General features: G+C 46.6%; 1 protein-coding gene across 7 annotated transcripts in view; it reads right to left on the bottom strand.

Annotated features, from left to right (window-relative positions):
- Nucleotides 1-544: 544 nt before the first annotated feature.
- TBC1D1 (TBC1 domain family member 1) overlaps nucleotides 545-23,418 on the bottom strand; it is a 216,136-nt gene continuing 193,262 nt past the window's right edge. For 6 of the 7 annotated variants that reach the window (XM_047090943.1, XM_047090944.1, XM_047090945.1 and 3 more), the window contains 5 exons: nucleotides 20,398-20,642; nucleotides 18,241-18,400; nucleotides 11,394-11,563; nucleotides 4,705-4,878; nucleotides 545-1,046 (listed from right to left, as the gene is read on the bottom strand). In XM_047090943.1, coding sequence (XP_046946899.1) covers nucleotides 843-1,046; nucleotides 4,705-4,878; nucleotides 11,394-11,563; nucleotides 18,241-18,400; nucleotides 20,398-20,642 — 953 coding nt within the window. In that variant the 3' untranslated portion in view covers nucleotides 545-842. Of the gene's footprint in view, nucleotides 1,047-4,704; nucleotides 4,879-11,393; nucleotides 11,564-18,240; nucleotides 18,401-20,397; nucleotides 20,643-23,418 lie in introns of those variants that run through there. The other variant, XM_047090946.1, reaches the window with a different exon arrangement.

Genomic DNA, 23,418 nt, shown 5'->3' with positions numbered 1-23,418 from the left:
GTGCCCAGCTACTCCTGCAGGGTATACGATTCCCAAGGGTGGAGACTCAGAGGGACACACAGCTGCGCTGTATCATACAACAGCAAAAATAAATACACGGCTATAAATGGCGATGAAAACCCGCAAAGAAATAAACATCTCAGAGTCTACAAATGCAGGCCGCTCGCTAGTAACACTTGGTTTGAGCCTAAAAACTGGTGATCTGCCCATAAAACATTTATCTATAGTGACCTGATACTTAAGAACGAAGCAAAAAGTGAAAACTAATTTTTTTAAAAGGCAAACTTCATCAAATACCAAGGACAGTGATAAATTCAAGATGTCCTAATAGTTATCTGGGGCTTCCATAGCCAGGACAGACAAGGGCGAGCCACACAGCCCGCCGGTGACGTGGAGGCTGCAGGCCCACGAACCTGCTGTGGAAGAGCGACGGGCCCACATCTGTGTCAGAGGACTCCTCTCTAGCCCTTCCTTCCGGCTCGTGAACTTCACAGCACTAAATGCTCTCTGCAAGCACAGTGATACTGAAAGAGGAAACAACACAGAAACAGAAAGGTGCATTTATTCACGTCCATGCCATCTAAACCTACCGGGTACAGTAATCAGGACTGGAGAAGGACGAAATACAACCTAAACGACAACAGAAACACCGGGACATCCATCCCCATGACTTGCAAGTTTTAGTTCAGGCCAGTCTGCAGACTGGCAAGCCAGTCTCCTCCCTGAGAAGCATGCGTCGTGCCTCGTTCTCTCCCTCCAGCATCTTCTGTCCCTCTCAGTTAAGGCCTGGACAGTGTTGGGGCAGGACCACAGTGTCTCCTCGGGAGCCGTCTCCTGTGCGGTCAGTCCCCGGTGGGCCCGGGCCGTGCGAGGTCAGGCTCTGGGCCGCTCGGCTCTGCCGCCGTCTGCCTCCGAAGCTCCCCCACCACCTGCAGCAGGGCGGCCTGCTCCAGCTCCAGGGCGAGGGTGGCCTGCTTCAGCTTGCTTTCGCTGCTCAGAAGCTTCTCAACGGTGGCCTCCAGGCTCTGGATCCTACTGTTTGCCACCTGGGGAACAGAAGAACAGAATGTGGACTGCCCAGTGATAACATGAGGGGATCCACCGAATGCTCTGCTGTCTGGCCTTGGGGACACCTCAGAGGCCTATTTGGACAGAGATAAGTCTATGTGTTTGTCATCAGTTCTTCTGGGCACACAGGAAAACTACATTTCCCAGGTCCCCTTGCAGGAAGCCTGGGCCACTCTGCGAGCCTCCAGCATTTTCTTCCCCTGCTGTGGTGACTCGGAGACGGTGGCTTCACGGCGCAAAGGGAGCCTGATCCCCATCACTGATGATAGGGAAGACGGTCTGATATGGGCAAAGAACGCTTCGTGAACAAGAGGTGGAGTTTCGGGGACAAAAAGACTCCTGCTGTGCCAAGCCACTGAGATGTCGAGCTTTCTTTATTACTGCAGCACGGCCTGGCCTATTTGTACGGATACACATACTCATACGTAGACCGATTTCACCCTGATGATCAAACGGTTTCCATGTGAAGGCCCCAGCAGCACCAGTCCTTGAATCCAAAACCCTCTCTGTCTTCCTGACAGGAACCAGACACCAGCACATCCAGGAACAGGGGCATTTCCCCCAGAACACGTGCGGAGCGCTCAGAAGGTCCGAGCATCTGTTACAAGGTCTCACTGACCGGTCAGCACCACCAAGATCAGCGGTGTCCTCACTCGCACCCAGTCTGCATCCTCGGCACCTGGCACCCAGTGTCAGCGAGGCAGAACTTCCCAGGTGCTTCTAACTACTGTACCTCCTCTTCCCAATCCAGCAGGGCCGGCTTCTCCGGCACTGAGGGGCTTCCTGAGAAAACCACAGGAAGTCCGGCCTTCACCTGCTGCCGTCCCTGAGGCCTTCCCGGCCCACCCCTCAGCTCACAGCTACATCCTGCCGTGCTCAGGTTACGAGGTCCCTAAGCTGCTGCTCTCAGCCCAGCCCCGCACACGCTCCCGTTTATTTTGGGTGGGGAAAATGGCACATGTATTTTTTTTTTTTCTCTCATTTTCAAAACAAGGGAAACAGGTTTTTGAACAAGACAACACTTGTGCCAGACAGACAACTCACGACTCAAAGTCTAGCTCTGGCTGTGCCGCTGAAACACTCAAAATAGAAAGGAGTAAGGACTGAGAGCCTAAGTCTGTCTGCTTACTGGGCAGGTGCTCACGCTCAGTGCGCACCTGCAAGGAGTACTCTGCGATCCTCACATTCCCACCCAAAGTCAAGGCCTGGGACAGGTCCACCTCGTTCTTCAGGCCCACGGCATTCCCAAGTGTGCCACCCAGTTAGCGGTGAGCAGTTCTGCCTGACCCTTTATGTTCTACGTGAATGTCGGTCTCCTCAGTGAGACTGAAGCACTTTCATGGAAGGAAGCACGTCTCTTCCTGCACATGGGTCTGGCCTCCCACAGCACCTAGTTCACTGGCACTCGATGACTCATAGCGGCCTAGTATAACAAACGTGCATCCATTATCATCTGGCACCATTTGTATACTAACGCAATCGTCTTGTATGTGCTGCTGGACAAAGCGGGTTGAACACTTTGCTCTCCAGCAGCTAGATAACATCAAATGTTTACCAAGAAAATAAATGGGACCTTGGTATGTCTGGAAACTATATGAACAGAGCAAAGCTAGAAAACAGGTCAATTTTGATACTCTGGCAAAAAACCCCAAAGATTTATGGTCAAAAACTATTATACTGAACACCTATCCACACCTACGCTTGGACTCTGAAAACTGTTTAAAAAAAAAAAAAAAAGGAAAGGAGGTGCGAGTCTTACAGAGTATGTGTAGTCTGGCTGCACGACAGTAAACCCACGTGACTCACACATGGCAACGGAAAAACGATCTTCAAGCACCCCCAAACACCGCAATCCCTGCCCCAACTCTTGGACAGCAGCGTCTTCTGAACCTTGGTGGCCCCTGGCACGCCAGCAAGGCAAGGACCCCAAATGCTGGGGGGCGGGCACCTCTGCAGTCTTGAATGATACCCCCAGAAGTGCAGAGCCACTTGCTCAAAGAAAGACCATTCCAAGGAGGGTGTCAGGCATGACAGCCTGATGCCTTTCTTGAGGAATTTAGAGATCTCAACAACTTTTCACAGCTTCCTCTTGTCACGAAAGGGGTATAGTATCACAGAGGCAAGGTGAAATTACGTGCACCCTTCACCACAAAAAAGATCACATGGGCATTAGCCCAATAAACTGAATCTTTTTATTTCCGTACTGCCTATCTTAAGGAGCTGAATGCTTCAAATGCAAATCTGAGCTTTGTCAGAAACATTCCAGCAGGTTCTATTTCAGAGACATACTGTTTGTTTGGAAGTCACTTAAAATCACCACTTCAGCTGCAGACCATTACAGGCCAGATAAGGCTCTTTATCCCCTGGAGCCTCCCGTCAGGTTACAGCTGAGACACCCTGGAGACACTGTATGCAAGCACATTTTTGGTTAGGACATCTCAGTCTTAGGGGGAGAAAAAGCAGCCAAATTTCAGAATGTGCCTGGTAGTTAGGACTGGTTTCCCTAAAGCATTTTTCTTTGTTCCTCTACAGTAAATAGCCACCGGGGTCTCCTGGGGTAAATCCCTGCTGGGAGGAATGCATTTTGGACAAGGGTTGATTTATTAAGCTCTCAAACGCTGGCCTTTCTCATATCACTGCCAAGCCTGTGTCTGCAAAGCGGCAACTTTCTATGGAGAAAAATAAGAGGCTTAGGTCAGGATGGAAAGCTTATTATAAGGACAGCCCAGGAACACCATAAGGTACACACTTTGGGGAAAAATATGTATTTGCCTTTCCAACAGCTCAAAAAAATTTTAAAATACCCCCCCCCAAACAATTCCTTAGTATTAATAGCATTACCACCCATTTATGGCTCTAAAAAAGTACACCATGTGGTTACTTTGTCCCATTTGATTGGTAAAGGGGCTGTGCTAAGCAGTTAGGGATTCCGTCTATGTCGTACAGATGAAGGAATCGGGACACAGCAGGTCAGCAGTGCGTGCCTTGTGGCAGTCTGGGCAGGGACAACACTGGACCTAGCAAGAACTGGCTTTCTGGACTGCAACCCCTGGCCTGGCCCATTTCACCCTTCGGTACGCATCGTCTGTTTGCCTTTCCGCCGTATGTCCTCATGCACATTTATCCATGCTAAAATGGAAGCTTCTAGAGGGAAGAAGAGTGTCCTTCATTAATCCAATACTTGAAGTACAGACTCCCAAATCATGACCACATGCTCTGGTTTATTTTGTAGGTAGATTTCTGCGTTACTGCTCTCCACGACCTAGCTGGTTTCACTCACAGAAGCCCAAGCCTTTCTCTGGTTATTACTCAAAGCACAATCGCTGGCATTCAGCGAAGAGTCCCTCGGCATCCTGGACCCAAGGTCGTCGCTGTCCCTCTCTCCTAAAAGGATCAAGTGCAGAGACAGCCTCTCAGAAAGTTCCAGGACTGTCTGACCCCAGCACAGGATAATCTGTCTGCTTCCTAATAAAAAGGCCCAATTCTCCTGGGGTACCTTTGATCCCAACTATAAACAGACCAGGGGAGGGAGAGAGGTCCTGTGGTCGTGGGAAAACCCAGCCGGCTGGCGCTTTGGCGCGCTAATGATCTACCGTGCTTTCCAGGCTCAGGAAGCTGCTTTATACACGTGCTCACCTGCAGTTGCTCCAGTAGGTCAAGGTTCTGTTTGCGCAAGCTGCTGTTGGTCTTCTCTAATTTGTCCATTCTTTGGTTGTCACTGAGAGGAGAGGAATCGATAAGTTCTTCTTGAAGCACATGGTACTCGACTTCATAGGCTTGTAACTGCTTAGAGATATCCATCTCAAACACCTGTTATACACAAAAAAGTCATCAGGCACTGAAAATGAGAAAAATACACGTGCACACACATGCAACCATGTCGACAAGCATCCACTAAGTACCCACTCTATGCCTGGTTCTTACGATTAGTCATAAAAAAAAAAAAAAAGGAAAACCCTCTGCATTAGTAAGGTAACAATTTTACTTGGGAAGAAAAAATAAAAGCAGCATTTAGAAATAAACCCAAGGTAACAACAAGTGTGGGTCTCTGATACTCATTTTCCAGAAGCCAAAACTTTATTTTTCACAAGGCTTATAAAAATATATTTTTAGTTCTTATTTCAGTACTTATTTCCTTTTTCTCTGAAAATTCTATTATGTTAGATACGTCAGCTATGGGTCAAAGAGAGAGGAAAAAAACAAAACAAAAGAATCATAGCCCTATTTGCCCAGTCACCGAGTCAAAGTTTAATTATAGTTCAGTTGGGTTTTTTAGAGTTACAAGAACAGCTAAGTAATGGAACTGTTTACTAAAAACCCTCCTTTGCACACAAGATATGCAGAAATGAGCCAAACCCCAAATGCCGCCCACACAGATGAGTGCATGTGAAACACTGCCTTCCTGCCTAGAATAGTGACAGTGATCAAAACACACCCGTGTGAACAGCAGCCCCAAAGTGCGCAAGTGAGTTGTTCAAGTTTGTACTTTCTCTTGATGAGTGAGCTGCATGGAAGCTGGGCTCAAGAGGGGGTCAGGAGGCAGACGCTGCGGCCGCCCAAGGCGCGTCCTCTCTTCCCAGCCTTTGCTGTGGGATCGCCCCACGGGCCGTGCCTCTCAGCACACAAGTGACGTTCCAACATGACTGTGTGTGCAGCTCTGAGCCTTTAGTCACGTTGGGACCACAGATGGCCAGCACCATCAGAACACACATTTAGAGGACAAAGTTAGACTTTAGAAGGGCACAAAAGGACTCTTCACTGTCTTTCCTTAAGAAACGCCAACATAGTTAAAATCAATGAAAACTCATTTCCCCTGATGGCACCCTATCAGCATTCAAACACAGATGAATCCTACCTTCCCTGAAAGCAATTTTCGAAATCTAGGTTTACTTTCACACCATTCCCAACAATCTTCTCTTCCTTGTGATTTAGTTTTTTAGCTTCCTGCTTTTCAGTTTAATTCAGTGGACAGTACCAATTAGGCACAAAAGTCATTCTACGCTGAGAAACTAATACACGGCGTGTTCGTGGCATGTATGTGTGTGAAAGTCTGCTGCGCTGGTCAGAGTCTCTGTTGTCCCTCAGAGTACCTGTGAGGTCAGCAGGGATTATCGTCTCCATGTTGCAGTCAAGAAAACGGACCCAGCCCCTTGAAGCAGGGCTCCACTGGCGACGCCCTGAATGACCTCTCCCGGCCTCAGTTCCTGGCCTCTGACATGGGGGTGACAGCACCCACCTCCCGGCATCGCTGCGGGAGTTACGTGAGACAACTCGTGGAGGTGCCCGGCACATGCTGGCAAGGTGAGCAGGTGCTGGCTTAGCTAAGGAAGCTGCTTCCACATGCTTCACATTCAACCCTGTGCTTCAGCAAAATCGCAAAGGACGCCGCATCACGGAACCTCTGAATAGCTCAGAGTAAAAACCACAAACATTAAAACCGAGATTGCTGTGGCACTGTGTATAATTATAAATATGAGGCAGAATAAATGTCATACCCACACTTTTTTTCTTCCAGAGATTTTTTAAATGAGCTACTAATCTGGAAAACCTGGGAACAAAACCTGTGGCCTTTAATGCAGATTGACGACCTGCTAAGGTTAATGGCTCACAGCTGGGCCCAAAGCTGTAAACTCTTTCAGGACTCCATCAATCCCCAGGAGCCATCCTGGGTCGTAATCACTGCCGCTTAACTGCACCATTATCTCCTGGCGGCTGAAACACTTAGAGCCCTTGATTCTGCAGTTACGCCCTAGAATTGATCTCAAACCATTGCAGTGTGTGACTGGTGGAGAAAGGAGAGCCCAGGTCCTCGAACAGTGCTTTTTCAAGTTGCTCTAGATTCTGCATTTCTGTAATTACCAATGGCTTTGTTATTCTACGTGCTCAACATGTCATAACCACGTGGACCCATTCATCAAGCACTGGATATCTAGTTACTCGCAAAGTTTCTGTTGTTTTAAATAACAACCCTGAACATCCTTGTACATATGGCTTTTCCCATATTTTGGATTATTTCCTAAGGATACATTCCAAGAAATGGGATTACTGAGTCAAAGGGTATGAATATTTTACCGGCTTGTGATACACATTGCCAAATTGCTTCCCAAATGGGAATCATCAACGCACAATGCCATTAACAACATACCAATGTGCCAGATACAGTATGCCCTCCGCACTGGCTACTGGCCTTAAAATTTTTCATTTTGTTAATCTAGTAGGTAGAGCGTTACATGTTTTTTAAATTATGCATGACGCGAAATATTTTCGCAGATATTTGCTTATTAGATGTATCTCCTTTTTAGTGAATTGTCTGTTTATGTTCTTGGCTCATTTGCTATTGGAGACCCAGCGAGTTTCTCTTTGCAGTCTGTGGACACTCGGTAGAATGAAGCCATTAACCCTGATGTCTGCAGAACCAGCCACATACTTTCCACCTTCCCCACCTCCAGAACCCTTCGCTCCCCACAGCTGTCTGTCTGTCCGTCTCAGTGGCATACCAAGGGCTGGAGGGTGGGGCAGTGTGCCCGGTATTGGCAGTCAGGGAGTACAGTGCCTGTAGTGAATTTAAAAATAATAAACCCAACTAAAAACTGGTCTGCTTTTTATTATCACCACATGCAAGCAATTCTTAACAATACCAGTGGTAAAATATTCCTCCTCACTGTACCCCACCCTTTTGGTATGGCACTGATTGGCCTTTTAAAAAGTACTCATTTTCAACAGTAAACTGCCCAAGCGGTGAAGGCCCCTCCCGGTGCAGAAGGGGCGGCCTCAACACGGTGATTTTGAGGAGCGTCTTCTGAACAAAAGGGACCTTGTTAAGATTCTGGTTTCTATCCTACAAGCTCAACTAGAACAGGGAATTGTCTAGTGTGTTTTTAATGAAGTTGCCCATAGCAGAGCTTTTCAAATGTTCCAGTGTGTGTGAATACCCTGGGGATCTTGTTAAAATGCAGATTCTGACTCAGCAGGTCTGGGGTGAGGTCCCAGATTCCGCGTTTCTAACAAGTTCCTACATGATACAATGACACACAGTGCTGGTCTGGGGCCACACTGTGAATGTAGCCCAAAGGATGTTGAAAACAGGCTGTTTGCTCTGTCTCCCAAAGTCCCTCTCCAACTCTGTTGTTCTTCCCTGCACAGCAATGAGGCTGCAAAGGCAGGCGGCACTCACCGTGACAAGCATACAAACCGGACCTCCTCCTCTTCGCTTCTGTTTATCCCCAGGGTTTCCCCCTTCTTGGGTCAGAGGATTTTTATAGTTCGCATATGACAGACAGTTAAGTCACACTGAGGAACTGCCACAGAGACTTTAGAGACCCTTGTCCTTCTGCCCTGGACACTGTCCACTCTGGACCTGCCCTGCCGTGGCTGGTCCCCGCCAACCCAAACTAAGCCAAAGCTACAGAACCCTATCCTTAGCGGCCTTCCCCACCATGTCCCGGATGCAGGCTGCATCCCAGGGGCTCAAGCTGAGGCCACCTGTAGAAAAGGTATGTAATGAGATGGAGCCATTAGCCATCACAGAGGACCACCCAGACTCTGCCCATTCGTACACAGGACCGAATGCTCTGTCATGTGCAGTGAATAGGTCTTTCACTTCCACTCTGTGGACCTCCAAGATTTGAGCTTGGGGGTCCTCTGAGGCTGCAGGAGTCACACTGTACCTCAGGCCTCACCTCTGCGTAGGATTTGAAACCAGAGCACCCTCTGGAGGTGAGGGGCAGTGAGCTGCCTGGCATTCTAACAGCTTCCCGTCAAGACTTCTGGCAGGTTGAAAATCCGGGCCCAGAAACAGATTTTGTGTTGTCTGCCCTGCTGCTCCCAATCCCCAAGTGCCCTCCCCTTCAAAGCTCACTGCAGAGGCATCTAGAATTTCTATTCTCACTCCCCTGCCTGTGATCAGGCATCAGCAAAGTGCGGCCTGTGGACTGCATCTGTCCCACTGCATGTTTTCATAAAGTTTTACTGCAACATAGTCACTTCATTCATGTACATATTATCTGGTTGACTTTGTGCCTCAAACACAGAGTGACTAGTGACTGCAACAGAGACCTTCTGGCTCACAAAGCCCGAAAGATTCCCTACATGGCCCACGACAGAAAATGTGTGACCTCTGTTCTTAGCTGATTCTTTGGGCCCAGTTGAATTCAACTCCCCCAATTCTCAATCAGCAATGTTCACTCCACCAGCTCGAGGCCCAGCTCCCATAAGCCCTTGCACAGGCACTACTGTGGCTCTTACCACACTTAAAATTACTGGATTACATGTTTATTTTCTGCACAGGATGGGCTCTAGTGTCAGAGACACCTCACATTCTTGGCTTTGCCACTGTATACAGAGAATTGGGCATGTTACTCTTTCTATGCCCAGTTTCCCCACCTATAAAAATGGGGGTTATAAAACATGCCCCAGGGTTGCCAAGGAGTCAACAGAATAAAGGATGCCAAGTTCAAGACAGTTGCCTAGAACGTATCTCTCACACTCTCTCACACACAAACACACACACACACACACACACACACACACACACACACACACTGTTCTCTCTCCATGCTATGTCCATTTCTATTCTTTCAACATTTAGAGAGAACTTGATACTGTGAATAAATATTCTTTACAGAAAAGGAGGAAAAATGGGATTCTTTTCTGGGGCTCAATATCTAGGAGGTAAACTGAATGTCAGTTGAGACTGCCTGTCTTAGAGCCAGGAGCCAGGTGCAAAGTGAAGGCATTCACTGGCACAGACTTTAGGTAGCCAAGGCTTTATGCCCCAGCAGCCATAAAGTAGACATATATGCAATGAAAGCTCTAACAGGGAGTCCATCCGTGCACATGAATGCCAAAAGTTAAAGAATCAAAAGAGCTGAGAATTCAGTATTAACACACTGGTGAAATAGAGAAAAATTCTGTAATTAAATGACACCCGGAGACACTTGGCGGTGTTAAGTAGCTACTAAACCACCTGGAGGCAAGAGAAACCCTCCCGTCCTGCTTTGCGGCAGGGCGACTGTGGGCCAGTGAGTTTACCTCTCCAGGCCCTGAGATCCTCATGGGTTAAGTCCATCTATCCTCTCAGGAATTTGGTCATGATTAAATGAGATCATGTGTATATGCAGATTCACACAGAATCTGGCAGAAAGTAGGGCCCGAACAAGCCAAAGCTATTCACATGGAGAGAAACGTGCCAGGGAAGCAAAATACAGAGAGATGCAGAGCCTATCAATTAACTAAAAACGGAAATGCAGAGTGGAAAGGCAGGGAGTGCCCTCTCACACAGGCCCAGGAAACGTGTGGAGACCCAGAGCCACACGGCTGCCACCTGCCCCCACCCCCACCCCAGGTCAGGACTGCTGCTTTACTGAAGGAGGAGCAGCCAATGAGACCACAAACACGCCATGTGGGTGCAATCCACTGGGGTCGCAGCGTTTCTCTGGGACTATCAGACATCCTCAGAATAAAGATTTGTTTGAAAAAAATAGCTTTGTTTCACTACTTGTTTTTACCTGACTGCTCTATGTTTTCATCGTATTTTGAGCAGGTGAGATAAGTTCTAGGCTTAGAAGGGGCCTGACTATTGGCCCTGATGCAGAAATCCCTTCCAGAGCATTTTCTAAGCCATCCGGCCTCTGGACACTTCCAGTGGTGATGTACCCTCTGCCAAACAGCTCAGTCCTTCAGAGTCAACAATCATTACTAGTAGATTCTTCTTTATACACAGTCAAAATCTGCTCCCGCCCCTAGCCCAGACCGTTTAACAACTGGCCTTGGTGTAATTCTGGCTCAATCCACCCTCACCTCATGGTTCGGCTATCTACAACAAGTGCTGAGGTCACAGATGGGGAACTGACTTCTATCTTAAAAACCACATCATGGAACAAACTTCTAGAATATATATTCTCTATCACAACTTTGCTATCAAAGGGTTGTTTTTAGAGAATTCCAAATAATACCACGCAGCAGAAAAAATCAAAGCATGCATAAGAGCCTACATTGAATAGCACATGTGTTTCAGAAGAACAAACAACTAGGGGTGAAGCCTCTCGATTACAAGAAACTACTGGTGGCTTGCGGTTATTGCACCTGAACACCGTCACCGTCACCGTGTTTCCATGTGGCGTACCCCCGTCACATTCACGCACCGCATCACTGAACACACATCCGGCTATGTGTTTCGTATGTGTACACATGTGTTTCCCACATGCTGGGCATCACACAAGATACTGCCCAGGATACAAAGTGGTAGGAAATAGGTCCCGATCAAAAGAAAATTAAGCTCTCCGTATCCAGGATGGCTTAAGCCTGAAGGTCGGATCGAATCATACCTGACTGATGGTCTTTTCCATTTGCACCAAGCCCAGGTTGGGAAGGGTGTTTTTTATAAAGTCAACTATGGTTTCTAGGTTTTCATGTTGCAGAATCAAGGGCTTATGGCTTCCCAACAGACTTAATGCCACTTTAAATATGACCTCTGATCCCTGAAGAAAGATCATATCTGGGGAAACACAGAAATGCAGAAAGTTAAAGCAGACCAGTTTCTGATGAACTAACATTGCATTTTCTTTTCCACACATCAGAGCAGGATGGTGGGAAACGTAAGTCCAAATTGCAAACTTTATTTCCTTTTTAAGTGCCTGATGTTTCAGATAAGGTTGTCAAGACAATATTGCAAATAATAGAAGAAATATAAATAAACATACTGCTAAGATTTTGTCATAGGTTAAGATAAATCTTTTTTGTTGTTGTTCTAAAAACATTAAATTCAAACATGCTTCAGAAGTTAAACTGAGAAAAAGAAAACTTTTTATCACTCTTTTTCTAGAAATGCTCTGGATTTTAAAGGAGTTACTAAAACACATTTTTATGGGTAAAACTGAAAGATTTTTAGATATAAAACATGAGAAATTTTTAAAAATGCTCCTCTTTCCTGTTTTGAAATAAAGAATTAAAAGATCTCTAAAATCTATAAAATGTCTGCAGAGTTGCAAAAGTACATTATTAAATACTTGCAATACACTACATTTTAGCATAATAATGGAGTGAAAACCATCTTTGTTCAGAGAAATTCAAAGAACTTTGTCAGAGTTATTTTCTAGTTCTTGTCATAGCTTTTTCTTAGAACAGCTGGCACATGTTAGCAACCCCTACATGGGCTGTACATGGTGCGAGGGAGGGCAAGTGGCCCGGGGAACTGGGCGAGCAGCCAGTCCAGGCCTGGCACCCCCTCCTCAAAAGCTGAACCCACTCGAGAAAGAGTCAAATTGTTCTGAGAATAAAACATACAGCCCTACCAACAAACTGTTCGGTGACTATATTCAGGCAAGTTATCTAACAACTGGAGTTAACAATACAAGAAAAAAATACAACTTTAATGATGAGAGCCAAAAATCTAATTAAAGGCCACCTGTCAATTTGGGGGGCGGGGGGGTGGTGGTGCTGCAGGACAATGGAAGAGACAAAGAAGTTGTCCATCCCATCAAGTTGGGGAAGGCATTAGCAGGTGAGAGGAGGAGTCCCCAGCCTCGCTGGGTGTCTCTAGGTGGCTCAGTGCGATAGCACAAAAAAGCCATCAAGAAACAGGAGAGGCTGGAAGCTGCCGCACACACAGGGAAGATGTCTGAATCGGAGAGGTCTGTGCACAGGGCACACCTAGGTGCCAGCCGGCCGGGTGAGCCCTGGAGATGCTCTGTGACCTTCACCGAGGCCTCAACTACAGAAGCAGACTCGGTGCCAGGGTGCGTGCCACCCGCCGAGGTCCGCCCCGCTCTCTCACAGAGCTCAGAGGCACACTGTTTCCACAAACATCGCAGTGCTCATGGCTCGGGAGGCCCCAGGAAGCTGGAAAGGACGGAGGGCTGCCTCCTTCTTAGGTGTGGCTGTAGAGGCTGGGAAGATAAATTAGCGAACTGATGGGATCTTTGAAATGTGAGCTTCTTAGGGGAAGTATTACGGGTATCGAGACCGCCCTGTGGAAGAATATTCTTGTGAAATGTCTGCTTTACAAAATACACAGTCTAACCGTGTAATTCACCACTATAGAAAATAAAAAAGATCTAAAATAGCACAATAACTGAGATGTATTTTTAAACAGAAATGACATTTCCCCCAAAACAAAACAAGGTAAAGGTGAAGCTTCTGTGGTTTAGCCAGCGAGACCTCCTTTCAATATATCAACATTTATAGCCGAACAAAAATTGACAGCATCTATCAGAATACCAAGCCATTCTGTGCAAGGTCCTAGAAAAGGACTATGGCACCGGACCGAATGCCACAGCTTAGTGCCTTTAGCCTCTGAGAGACACGTACCTTAAAGTTAGATAGAGTGCTGCATCTAAGCCAATTAAGATACATAATTATTGGTGAAGTTTTAGGACCATTATCAAATATGCAATCAATATCAGCAATCTTTTTTCCTTTAATGTTTATTTATTTTGAGAGAGTGAGCAAGTGAGCACGGGCAGGGGAGGGGCAGAGAGAGAGGGAGAATCCCAAGCAGGCTTTGCACTGTGAGCGCAGAGCCCGATGTAGGACTCCATCCCACAAACCGTGAGATCATGACCTCAACCGAAGAGACTCTCAACAGGCTGAGCCCCCCCGGTGCCCCATATCTGTGGTCTCTTAAGGTTGACATCGGGTCTTCCAAATTTTGTTCTCCTAGGATCTTGGTTTTTTATAACAAATCTACTTAGGAGAGTGCTCCCTAGCATTATAAACTTAGACTTTTCTGGACTATATGAAGAAAACAAAGCAAAACAAAAAGTTGGGGGAGGCACTTTTTTAAAACATTTTTTAATGTTCATTTATTTTTGAGAGAGAGAGAGAGAGAGGGAGAGAGTGGAACGAGTGGGGGAGGGGCAGAGAGAGGGGAGTCAGAGGATCCAAAAGCGGGCTCTGTGCTGACAGCAGACAGCCCGATGCAGGGCTGGAACTCATGATCCTTGAGATCATGACCTGAGCCGAAGTCAGACACTCAGCTGACTGAGCCAACCAGGCACCCCCCCAAATTAAATAATTTTTAAATAACAGTAAAGAATTACTTTCATTTTTGTTCATCTTCCAATCTTTACATATTTACATTCTGGAAATTTTTGTTTTTATTATTATTATTTTTAAAATATTTATTTATTTATTCATTTAATTTATTTATTTAGAGAGACAGACAGCATGAGCAGAGGAGGGACAGAGAGGGAGACACAGAATCCAAAGCAGGCTCCAGGCTCCGAGATGTCAGCACAGAGCCCAACACAGGGCTTGAACTCACTGACCGTGAGATCAGTTGGCTTAACCAACTGAGCCACCCAGGCACCCCCATTCTGGAAATTTCAAACAAAAAAAAAAATCCAAAAACAATAATCTCCTTGAAAAGTGAATTAATTTCCTGCATCTGAAAATCGGTGCTCAAGAAAGTGAGCTGTGAGAGCCACCCAGCAGCCCCACAGAAGCCCCGCTCACCACACTGCAGCCAACTTCCCTTCTCTCCTGTTTCGAGCCACCCAGAAGCAGGCAAAGGGTTTTATCAGGCAGGAAGTAAAGGGGGCCTGAATTTCGGCTGACTCCACCACTTTGCCAATTATTCGTGGAGAACAAGGCAAATAGCTACTACTTTCCTTTGAAGACACTTCCCTGTTATTGTGTTAACATGTGTTGGAACTCTATTTGAAACCCCCCCGTGATATAAAGATGCAGTTTCCTACAGGGGGAAACCATCAATGCAAAGCGTGTGGCCAGTAAGCCAACTTCTCCTGCATTTCTTTTCCAGCCACCTTTGTCTTTTTGTCAAGGGCAATCCCTCTCCTTGACTTTCCCCTGGGAGCCTGGAGTCCTCCAGGTATGAGAGCCCTACCTTCCTCCCAGGACCAGGTGGGGGGAAAATGAAGGATGACGGCAGACACAGCACAAGCAGATTTGACAAAAACTCACTTCCTTAACTCTGTGTCATGTTCCCTGGGGAGCTTTTTTTTTCCCTGGCCATTTAAACCATCTTGTTTTCCTAAATCTATCTTAGTCCTAAAGCCTCTCTGAGTCCTTCCCTGTAGTACAGGTGGCTTCTGTGTTTTTTTTTTTTTTTTTTTGCAAACCCTTCATTTTTACACTCCCACCTCCTCCCTCATCTACTTGGCAGTGTCTCCCTCAGCAAACACCAGGAGCTGAGCACCACAGCCGCCGCCTCCAGCAGGCGCGAGCCGGTCCTGTTTCTCAGATTTTTTTTTTTTTTTTTTTTTTTTTACAAAGGTAGATGTGATTTGAAGGTGAACAGAGTAAACAGCTCTCCCAAGCCCCCTCTACACCCAAACTGGAAACATACAGGAGGAGGCTATTTTACCTTATGGGACACCCCATCAGAAGACAGACATTCAGGAAGTGTGATTACCATGTGAAGGTTCAGGCACATGCATCGCTGGCTGGTGTGCCTCCAAAGAGCATATACTTAATGTGAAGCAACCTGTTAATTAACATACGAGCTATGCTGTCCCCAAGCTGAGAATCCTGTACTTACATATGAAATGGTGAATAGTTGACAAAGGTCCATTTGTTATTATGGTTTATTCAGGCCTAAAGGCTTACAATGAAATGGGCTTCAGGCCAAAAAAGACTAGAGCGTATGAATGGCAGGTTTGGGCAATTAAAACTAAGCTATCGAGCGTCACGGAGCTAAACAAACACGGTTTAAGTCGCCGACCGACGCTAAGTACAGAAGTGGTTTCTAAAAAACCTTTCTATGGAACCTACTAATAATAAAACGGTTTGGTTTTAAGTACTGATAAATGGAACAGACTGTGCAAAACAAAAACAAAAACCCCAACAGTTGTTGCAAAATGACATAACACAGTCCTGCCTCAAGTTCCCACTTCCTAACTACAATCTGGGGAGCCTCAGCCAGCCGGACATGCACCCACTTAGTACGGCAGGGGTCTGTGGGATCCAGGAGTTACAGACACTGGCATCATTATGCATAATGTATAAGAGCCTCTGAGACTCACCACTGATTACGTAATATAAATACCCTGCTTTTGATGGCTTTAGCTTCTAATTTATGAAGTCGTCAGAATGAGCTTTAGAGATGTGAATATTCTCCAGTGGGAGGGCTGTTTCCGAATCGGTTTGTTTGCTGTCCTCTTACCTAAGCAGCCTAAAGGAAGACTTTTCCAGACACAGTTCTCTGGCCAGGGTACCCCAGAACTACTTGCAAGTGGGGGTGCGGGGCAGTGGGGGAAGAACTCAGTGCTGACCCTCCCATCCAAATCCCCTTGGCGGAATGCAATGGTTTCTCACAAATGGTGTAATTCGGTTCTTGAGCTATTTTCAAACCATTAACATCAACTCTCCCCACCCCCACTCCCACCTATTTCAATCTTCTCTCCTGTTTGAAAAAATCAGGAGAAAAACTAAAGTGCACTAATGATTTTCTTTTAAGTTCCAGAGTAAGAAAAGTAAAAAGAAAATATAGACATTTTTGGCAAGAAAGACTACAGCCTACAGCTAGAGATTGTATGGTTTCGGTGACTCTTTCATTAGTAAACTAAGCAGACAATTCTGAGGTGTTGTTTTTTTTTTAATTGAGGCTTTTAATTATCTTCTTTTTAAACTATGGTATAAATATAAATAGTTCATGAAATCTCACTAATGATTTATTTAACCAGGAGAGATTTTTTTTTTTTTTTTTTTTTTTTTTAGTATCTCTTTCGTTCCAATGATTTTTTTTTAAGGGACATAAAATAAGAATCAGTTTGGGGAGGGAGTTATGCAAAAGGGGATGCAGGTAGAAAATATTTTCAGAACATGGATTCTTCTAGTAAAGCCAAATGGTAAAGTCTTTAGAAGTCCTTGTGGATAGGAGTAAGAATCAAAATCTAGTACCCTGGGGAAAAGAGGAGCAAAGACCAACTCAATGCCTACCGATGTTAAAAAGCAAATTTCAGGCATCTAGAATTTGCATCTACAAGTTGTCTTTCCCAAGCATGCCAAAGGAGTGCTCTCGCAATGTTTTTGGACATTCCCTTTGAGATGGTCTCTAATTCTAGAAGCAAATCTGAAAGAGTATGAGAAGACTACAGATTTTTAAGCTATCAAGTGACTGAACATCAGTGACACTTTATTTTTTATAATTTTTCAAAAGTTTTATTTATTTTTGAGAGAGAGAGAGAGGAGTGGAGGGGCAGAGAGAGGGAGACAGAGGATCTGCAGTGGGCTCCGTGAGCTGGTAGCTGAGAGCCTGATGTGGGGCTCGAACGCACGAACCATGAGATCATGACGTAGGATGCTTAACCGACTGAGTCACCCACGCGCCCATCAGTGACACTTTTAAAACACTCGATGTGTGAGGATTATCAATTTTTTAATAACCTCCGCAGTAAGAGAAGAAAATTAAAAAGAACCTGAATTCTCAAAATAGTTCTTTCACTCTGAAGCAGGGAAAACCCAGTGTCTGAGAGCTGCCCAGGCTCACAGGGGTCACTGGGCTCCTGAGCCTGAGCAGATGTGATTATTACCCCTGCCATCTCAAGGCCACTTGGAGACTTTGCATGTGAATAACCGTTTAACTTTGACAGAGACAATCTTCTCAAAAAGTAAATCAAGAAAGTAGGAGATGTCTGAAATGTGAGCTGCCTGCGGTCCCAGTGGGCACAGTGGTGAAGGGCTGGGGGCTCTGGGAAGATGAGGCGGGGGCCACGTGAGGTGCAGCAGGGAGGGGTTTCCACAGTGAGTGGACAAAGGAAATGCAGAGCCAAGGGCAGGGAAGAAGAGACATGGGAGGAAGAGATGCCAAGGGAATGTAGAAAAGAACAGGAGCCCAGAAGTCATGGGACAAAAAGTTTCAAGGAGCCATCAACGAACAGAACCGCAGGTCAGAGGGGTTGCGGAAGATGATTCACGAGAGACACACGCCTGGAATACAAGCATGGGGCTCCCTGGCCACGTCTTTAAGACGTCTGCTCTGGGGACGGCTGGCAGTGAGAAGAGTGGGTCTAAACCCCACCAGGTAAGTATCAGAGGTGAAGCAGGTCTTGCAATCCACAAAACCCAACGCTGACTAGATTCAGAGCATCAAATCACCCCATTCTTGTAGAAGATGCAGGTATACAAACGACGAGACTCCCCACAGGACAAGACTAAATGTTTCCCATCTGACAGGAGAAGGCTGGTTCAGGCAAACAGATTACACACACTTACCGAAGACTCTGGCTACAAATCCCAGAGGGAACTGTGAGGCAAACACAGTGAGAAACCAGGGGGCGGCATAGAGGCTCGGGCCGATCTCATGCTCCTCGAGGTGATTGTAGAGGTCTCTGTGGTAATCATGAAGAAGCCTCGAGAGCTGGTACATCTGGATCTGCGGGGACACACATGCACAGGTGTCACAATCAGATTCCTGCTACGTGTGTTCAGTTACTCATCCCACTCAGGCTGTGAGAGATTTATCACGGTGTCAAACACTCTATTTGGATTGTGATAACCACTGATCTCCACTACTCTTATCCAACAGGCACGTCCTGGGTGCCCAGTGCCTGCGAGGTCCTGGCCAGATGTGGCCCAGCACACTTACACCCGGGCCCCTCCTACCACTGCCTTTCTTTCTACCTTTCCCTGTGTTCCTTGGCTAAGAGAATCGAAACATCTGTCTGCTGGGAACATTTCAAACTCTCTTATAAATATACATTCCTAGCAAAACTCAAACCCAGGGGAATCCGAAAGGTAAAGCCAGCCTCTCTGCTAAGAGCAAAGGGGGGCACATGATGGCACTGTGGAAAGGCTCTATTACACCCGCTCACTTAGTAAATTCACTCTAGACGCCGACTGCCCCCTGAAATATACACAGATCCCAGGCAAGTTAAAATAGGAAGACAAGTGTTTATCTCAAGATGGAGAAAATAACTTTTCCAAAGGGTCCCCTCTTCAGAGACTGCTATGGTTCTGGCAGGAAGCCTATGATGGGTCCCACGGCTCACAGGGGTCCTAGCGTCAGCCCAGATTTCTGCAGTTCGTGATGGCTGAGCCCAAAGAAACAATCTGGAAAGGGTCAGAACCCCAATGAGATGCTATAGGTTGGACACATACTTTCCAAACTGGCAAAAACAAGTGTTTCCAGAGGCCCAGACCACGCAGCCATCTTCAGTAGTAGCTGTGGCTTTTTTGGATCGAAAGGAATCGAGTCACTAAGGCCCCCAGCCCAAAGATGGCCGTGTGCTACAATGCTAAATTAACTTGAAAATTCTGCTCTCTCAGATGGGAGATGCGCCTATATTGAAGCTAATGGGGAGCACATAGAAAGAACCTGACTGTAGCTGTGGACAGTCTTCTGTGGGTCCAAATTTTTTAGTGAAATAGCTTTGTTTTGTAGGAATTTTATGTTCACGTGGTTCGTATTCACAGGTGGAGGTGAAAGCATTTTTAAGCACCCAATTTGGTGCTCTCAAAGAGTCCTTGGCTCTCACGTATCCTGTCCAAAAAATACTTTCTAAGGCTCTGATATCCGAGAACTTGCTGGTAAGTGAACGTGTATGCATGTGCTCCAACGTTTCGGAATAGTCCCACAGCAGGGCCCGGAGCTCTCCCTACCTCTGAAAGGTTGCAGTGGCAGCACTTACACACACCGCTGTTTGGTTTTCTTTTGCTCTGGCCTGCCCCCTGCCACTTGTCCATTCAACAAATACCGACCGGGTGCCTACTTCATCCCAGGCACTGTTCTAGGAACTAGGGATGAAGCTCCAAGACAGGTAAGATCCCTCCCTTCTCATGGTATGTTTTAAGAGAAGTCAGAAGATACACAGGTCAACAAGTAAGGAAACAAGATAGATACTTTCAGGCAGAGAGTGCTTCATGGCAAAAGAAACGAGGCAGCATAACACAGTACACATGCCTGGGGAGGGGTGAAGTGCGGGACACAACATCAGGTGGTCAGGAAGAGCTTCTAGCAGGATTCGGTATTTGAGCTGAAGCCTGGGTGTGCTGAGGGGGATCCCTGGCAGAAGAAGTGGCTGACACAGTGGGAGGCAGAAATCAGATCCCCCGAAGGGGGTGTGATGGAGGGTAAAGGGAGGGCCCGGAGTCAGACAGGGCCGGCTTTAAACCCCAACTCCGCCACTCGCTAGCTGGGTAACCTGAGCCTCAGTCTTCCCATCTATAAATTGAGCTGATGAATAGCGTCTCCCTGAGGGCTGCTGAGGGGAGAAGGGCAATATGAAACGCCTAGCACACGGGCAGTGGCCGGCAATGACAGCTACTCCGGTGTTAATGGACGGTGGGGAAAGTTCCTCACAGAGACCTGGAAAGGGATCGTAAACATTTTTGGCATTTGTCTCCGGCATACGCATAAGGAGCGCTCTCTACCTGTAAAATAATCATGTCCGGCCGGTACTGTTTCCGCAGTCCCATTTCAAACATCAGGAACTTGAGCATGTGAAATGCCTCTTCCTCACCCATGTGAAGCAGCAAGATGCCCGCTACAAAGCTGAGGCCCTGGCAGTACCCCACTTCCTGGTCGAGAAGCGAGTAGGCCTTCAGAATGTTGTAAAGTGAGAGCTGGCCCGCCCCCAGCTGCGCCGAGAAGTACGGATGTGTTGGAAAGGTTCGCCCTGCAAAAATAATACACGTTAGTTATAATAATCAACAAAAAGAAAAGAAAGAAAAGAAAGCAAGCTTATTGAACCAGAAATCCGATGTGCTTCAGGTTAAAGAACAGATCTTTGGAAGGTGGATTACAAACCAGCTCTGTCAACAAGAGTAGGTGGTTGCTCTTAGAGTAACGTTAGCAATTAAAAAATCGGCAATGATCCGTGCCTTCTTTGACGGTGCTTCAGGTGAAAGAAATGAGAACCACCTTTGGTCCTGCAGTTATCTGGATTTCAATGTACAACAAAAATTAAACTGTCGATCCTCTGAACGTACCTCTACTCACTCTCACGAGGAGGGGACAGCTGTGGCTCTGTTACCAGCTTGTCCCACCTCACCCACCTGCAGCCACAGGCCTCGCCTTTCTATGGACACGCCCCGACCAGCTTTTCCATGTTCTGCCTGCAAATGCTTCACGCCACATGCATGTTTCTGTACTCTTAAACCACAAGCAGCACTTTGAAACAGACCGAGAAGCAGCAGGTGTTTTCTTTTACACAAAACAGTTACCTTCCAGAAAGAAAAAGAAAAAAAAACAAAAAAACAACCCAAACCCTCAACATCCTGATTATTTTCATAAAAAGCTGGTATTCAGATAAGGTTTAAGGACTTCTTTTGTCCTGTAGGCTTTTGTGGCTGATACCTGTCAAATACCACCTCACCCTCCTCCTTCTGGAATGCGCATGACAGGGAAATGTGCCCCCAGGGAGAAAAGTACTTGATTGAGAGAGGAAACCTCTAGAGCCAAGCCTAGGGCCAACCTTGGACCCAGGTGAGAATTACAGCCTCGTCTGGATCAGTAAAGGCAGAAGGTGCATCTAGGCCACAAGTTCATTGTTCACCTTATTTAGCCTCAGCAAAGGGAGGATGCATTTATGTGTTCTTCCTCAGGCTCATGAGAAAGCACTTAACTAATCCAGATCGGGTTGTCTGAACTTGACTTAAGAGGACAGCCGCGGCCTAACTACTTTCCTGATCTCTTGTCCTGCATTCATTCAGTGCCTGCTCTACCTCTTCCCCCAACAAATCGTCCCCAAACACACCCTGAACACGTCGCCTCCCACTGCTGGAAAGCAATCAATAGCCCCCGGTGCTCAAAGAACAAATCCTACCCCCCCAGCCTGGGAGCTCTGCACACCTCCTCACCTACTCTCCCCGCCTCATCCTCTACTCCAGGGCATGGCCAGGGAGCAGGGAGGCGGTGTTCGGAGGCTCTGAACCTCCCTGGGCTGCGCGCAGCCCTGCAAGTGTGTGTGAGAGCATGAGAGGGTGTACTATGCCTCCTGTGCATTTTCCTAGTCTACAGCATGTAACAACTGTAGTGACAGGCACACATGTAATTAAAAATTTTTCTTCAGCCATATTAAAAAGCAACAGGTAAAATTAATTTTAAGACTGTTTGTTTAACCCAACATAAACAAATATTATTTCAACAGGTAATCAATACACAAATTACCGAGACATTCTGCGTTCCTTTTTTTCATACGAAGCCTCTGAAACCAAGTTGTACTCCTTGTACTGACAGCACATCTCAGTTTGGAGCTGCTGTATTGCAAGTGCTCAGTAACGCACGTGCCCGTTGTATCGACACTGTGAGTGTATCGCTTTCCCTGGATTCTCAAAGGGATCAGGGCAAAAGTAGACAGGAAGCTCTTCACTCCGTTTCCCCCACCTGCTTCGAAGCGGACGGGGCTCTTCCCACCTCTGCGTATCTTGCGCATGCCCCTGCCCCTGCCCCAGCCCAGCATGCACCCCTCCCTCCAACCTCCTCTGGGTCTCAAACAGGTACAGGAGGCGGAACACACAGACCTCATGTGGCATGCAGGAACGCCAGGGAAGATCGGTCACCTTTCAATCTGTCCGTGCTGGCGCTTCTGCTAGTCGGGTTGCCCTCTCGTGTTAGATGCTACCCCTCACAGAAACAAGAGCCAGCACTAAATGGCCTGTGTGTAGAGGGGGCATTTTTAAACTTACTTTTATGATCACAGTTGACATACAGTGTTATATCAGTTTCAGGTGTACAGATTTGACAATTCTGTACCTTACTCAATATTCAACACGGGAAGTGTAGTCACCAGACGACGTTATTATGGTACTGACTACCTTTCCTGTGCTGTACTTTTCATCTCTGTGACTTATTTCATAACTGGACATTTATACCCCTTCTGAATCCCCTTCACCTATTTCATCCACCCTGACACCCCTCCCCTCTAGCAAACACTGGTGTCTTTGTATTTATGAGTCGGTTTCTGGGTTTTTTTTTGTTTGCTCATTTTTGTTTTTTAGATTCCATATGTAAGTGAAAGCATGTGGTCTTTGTCTTTCTCTTATTTCAGTTAACATTATACCCTCTGGGTCCATCCATGTTGTAAATGGCAAGATCCTAGTCTTTTTTGTCGCTGAATAATATTCCATGTATATGTACCACGTATTTATCCATTCATCTATCAATGGTGGACATTTCTCATTTAATCCTTGCAAAGACTCCTACTAAGATGAGCCCAGCAAGCCAGGGAGTGACTTCTGGCAATTAGAGCACTCAACAATTATCAGATTTGGGGCGGGGCATTCACAGGCATCGTGTCCCGTGTGATCGCAATGGCTGTGTGCTTAGAAGGGTCTCGTGCTGGGTTTAATGCTCTGCTGTTCCACTGTCTTGAAATTCTTAATAATTTTTGGACAAGCGATTCTGCATTTTCATTTCGCAACGGGCCCTGCAAACTGTACACCCTGTTTGAG

This window comes from Lynx rufus, unplaced genomic scaffold (assembly GCF_022079265.1).
Source record: "Lynx rufus isolate CCGP_SWC_20201006 ecotype Redwood Valley unplaced genomic scaffold, mLynRuf1.p SCAF_3, whole genome shotgun sequence".
In the NCBI taxonomy this organism is placed as follows: Eukaryota; Metazoa; Chordata; class Mammalia; order Carnivora; family Felidae; genus Lynx; species Lynx rufus.
The sequence above is the reverse complement of the archived record's forward strand: the minus strand, read 5'-3'. Positions and strand labels throughout refer to the sequence as shown.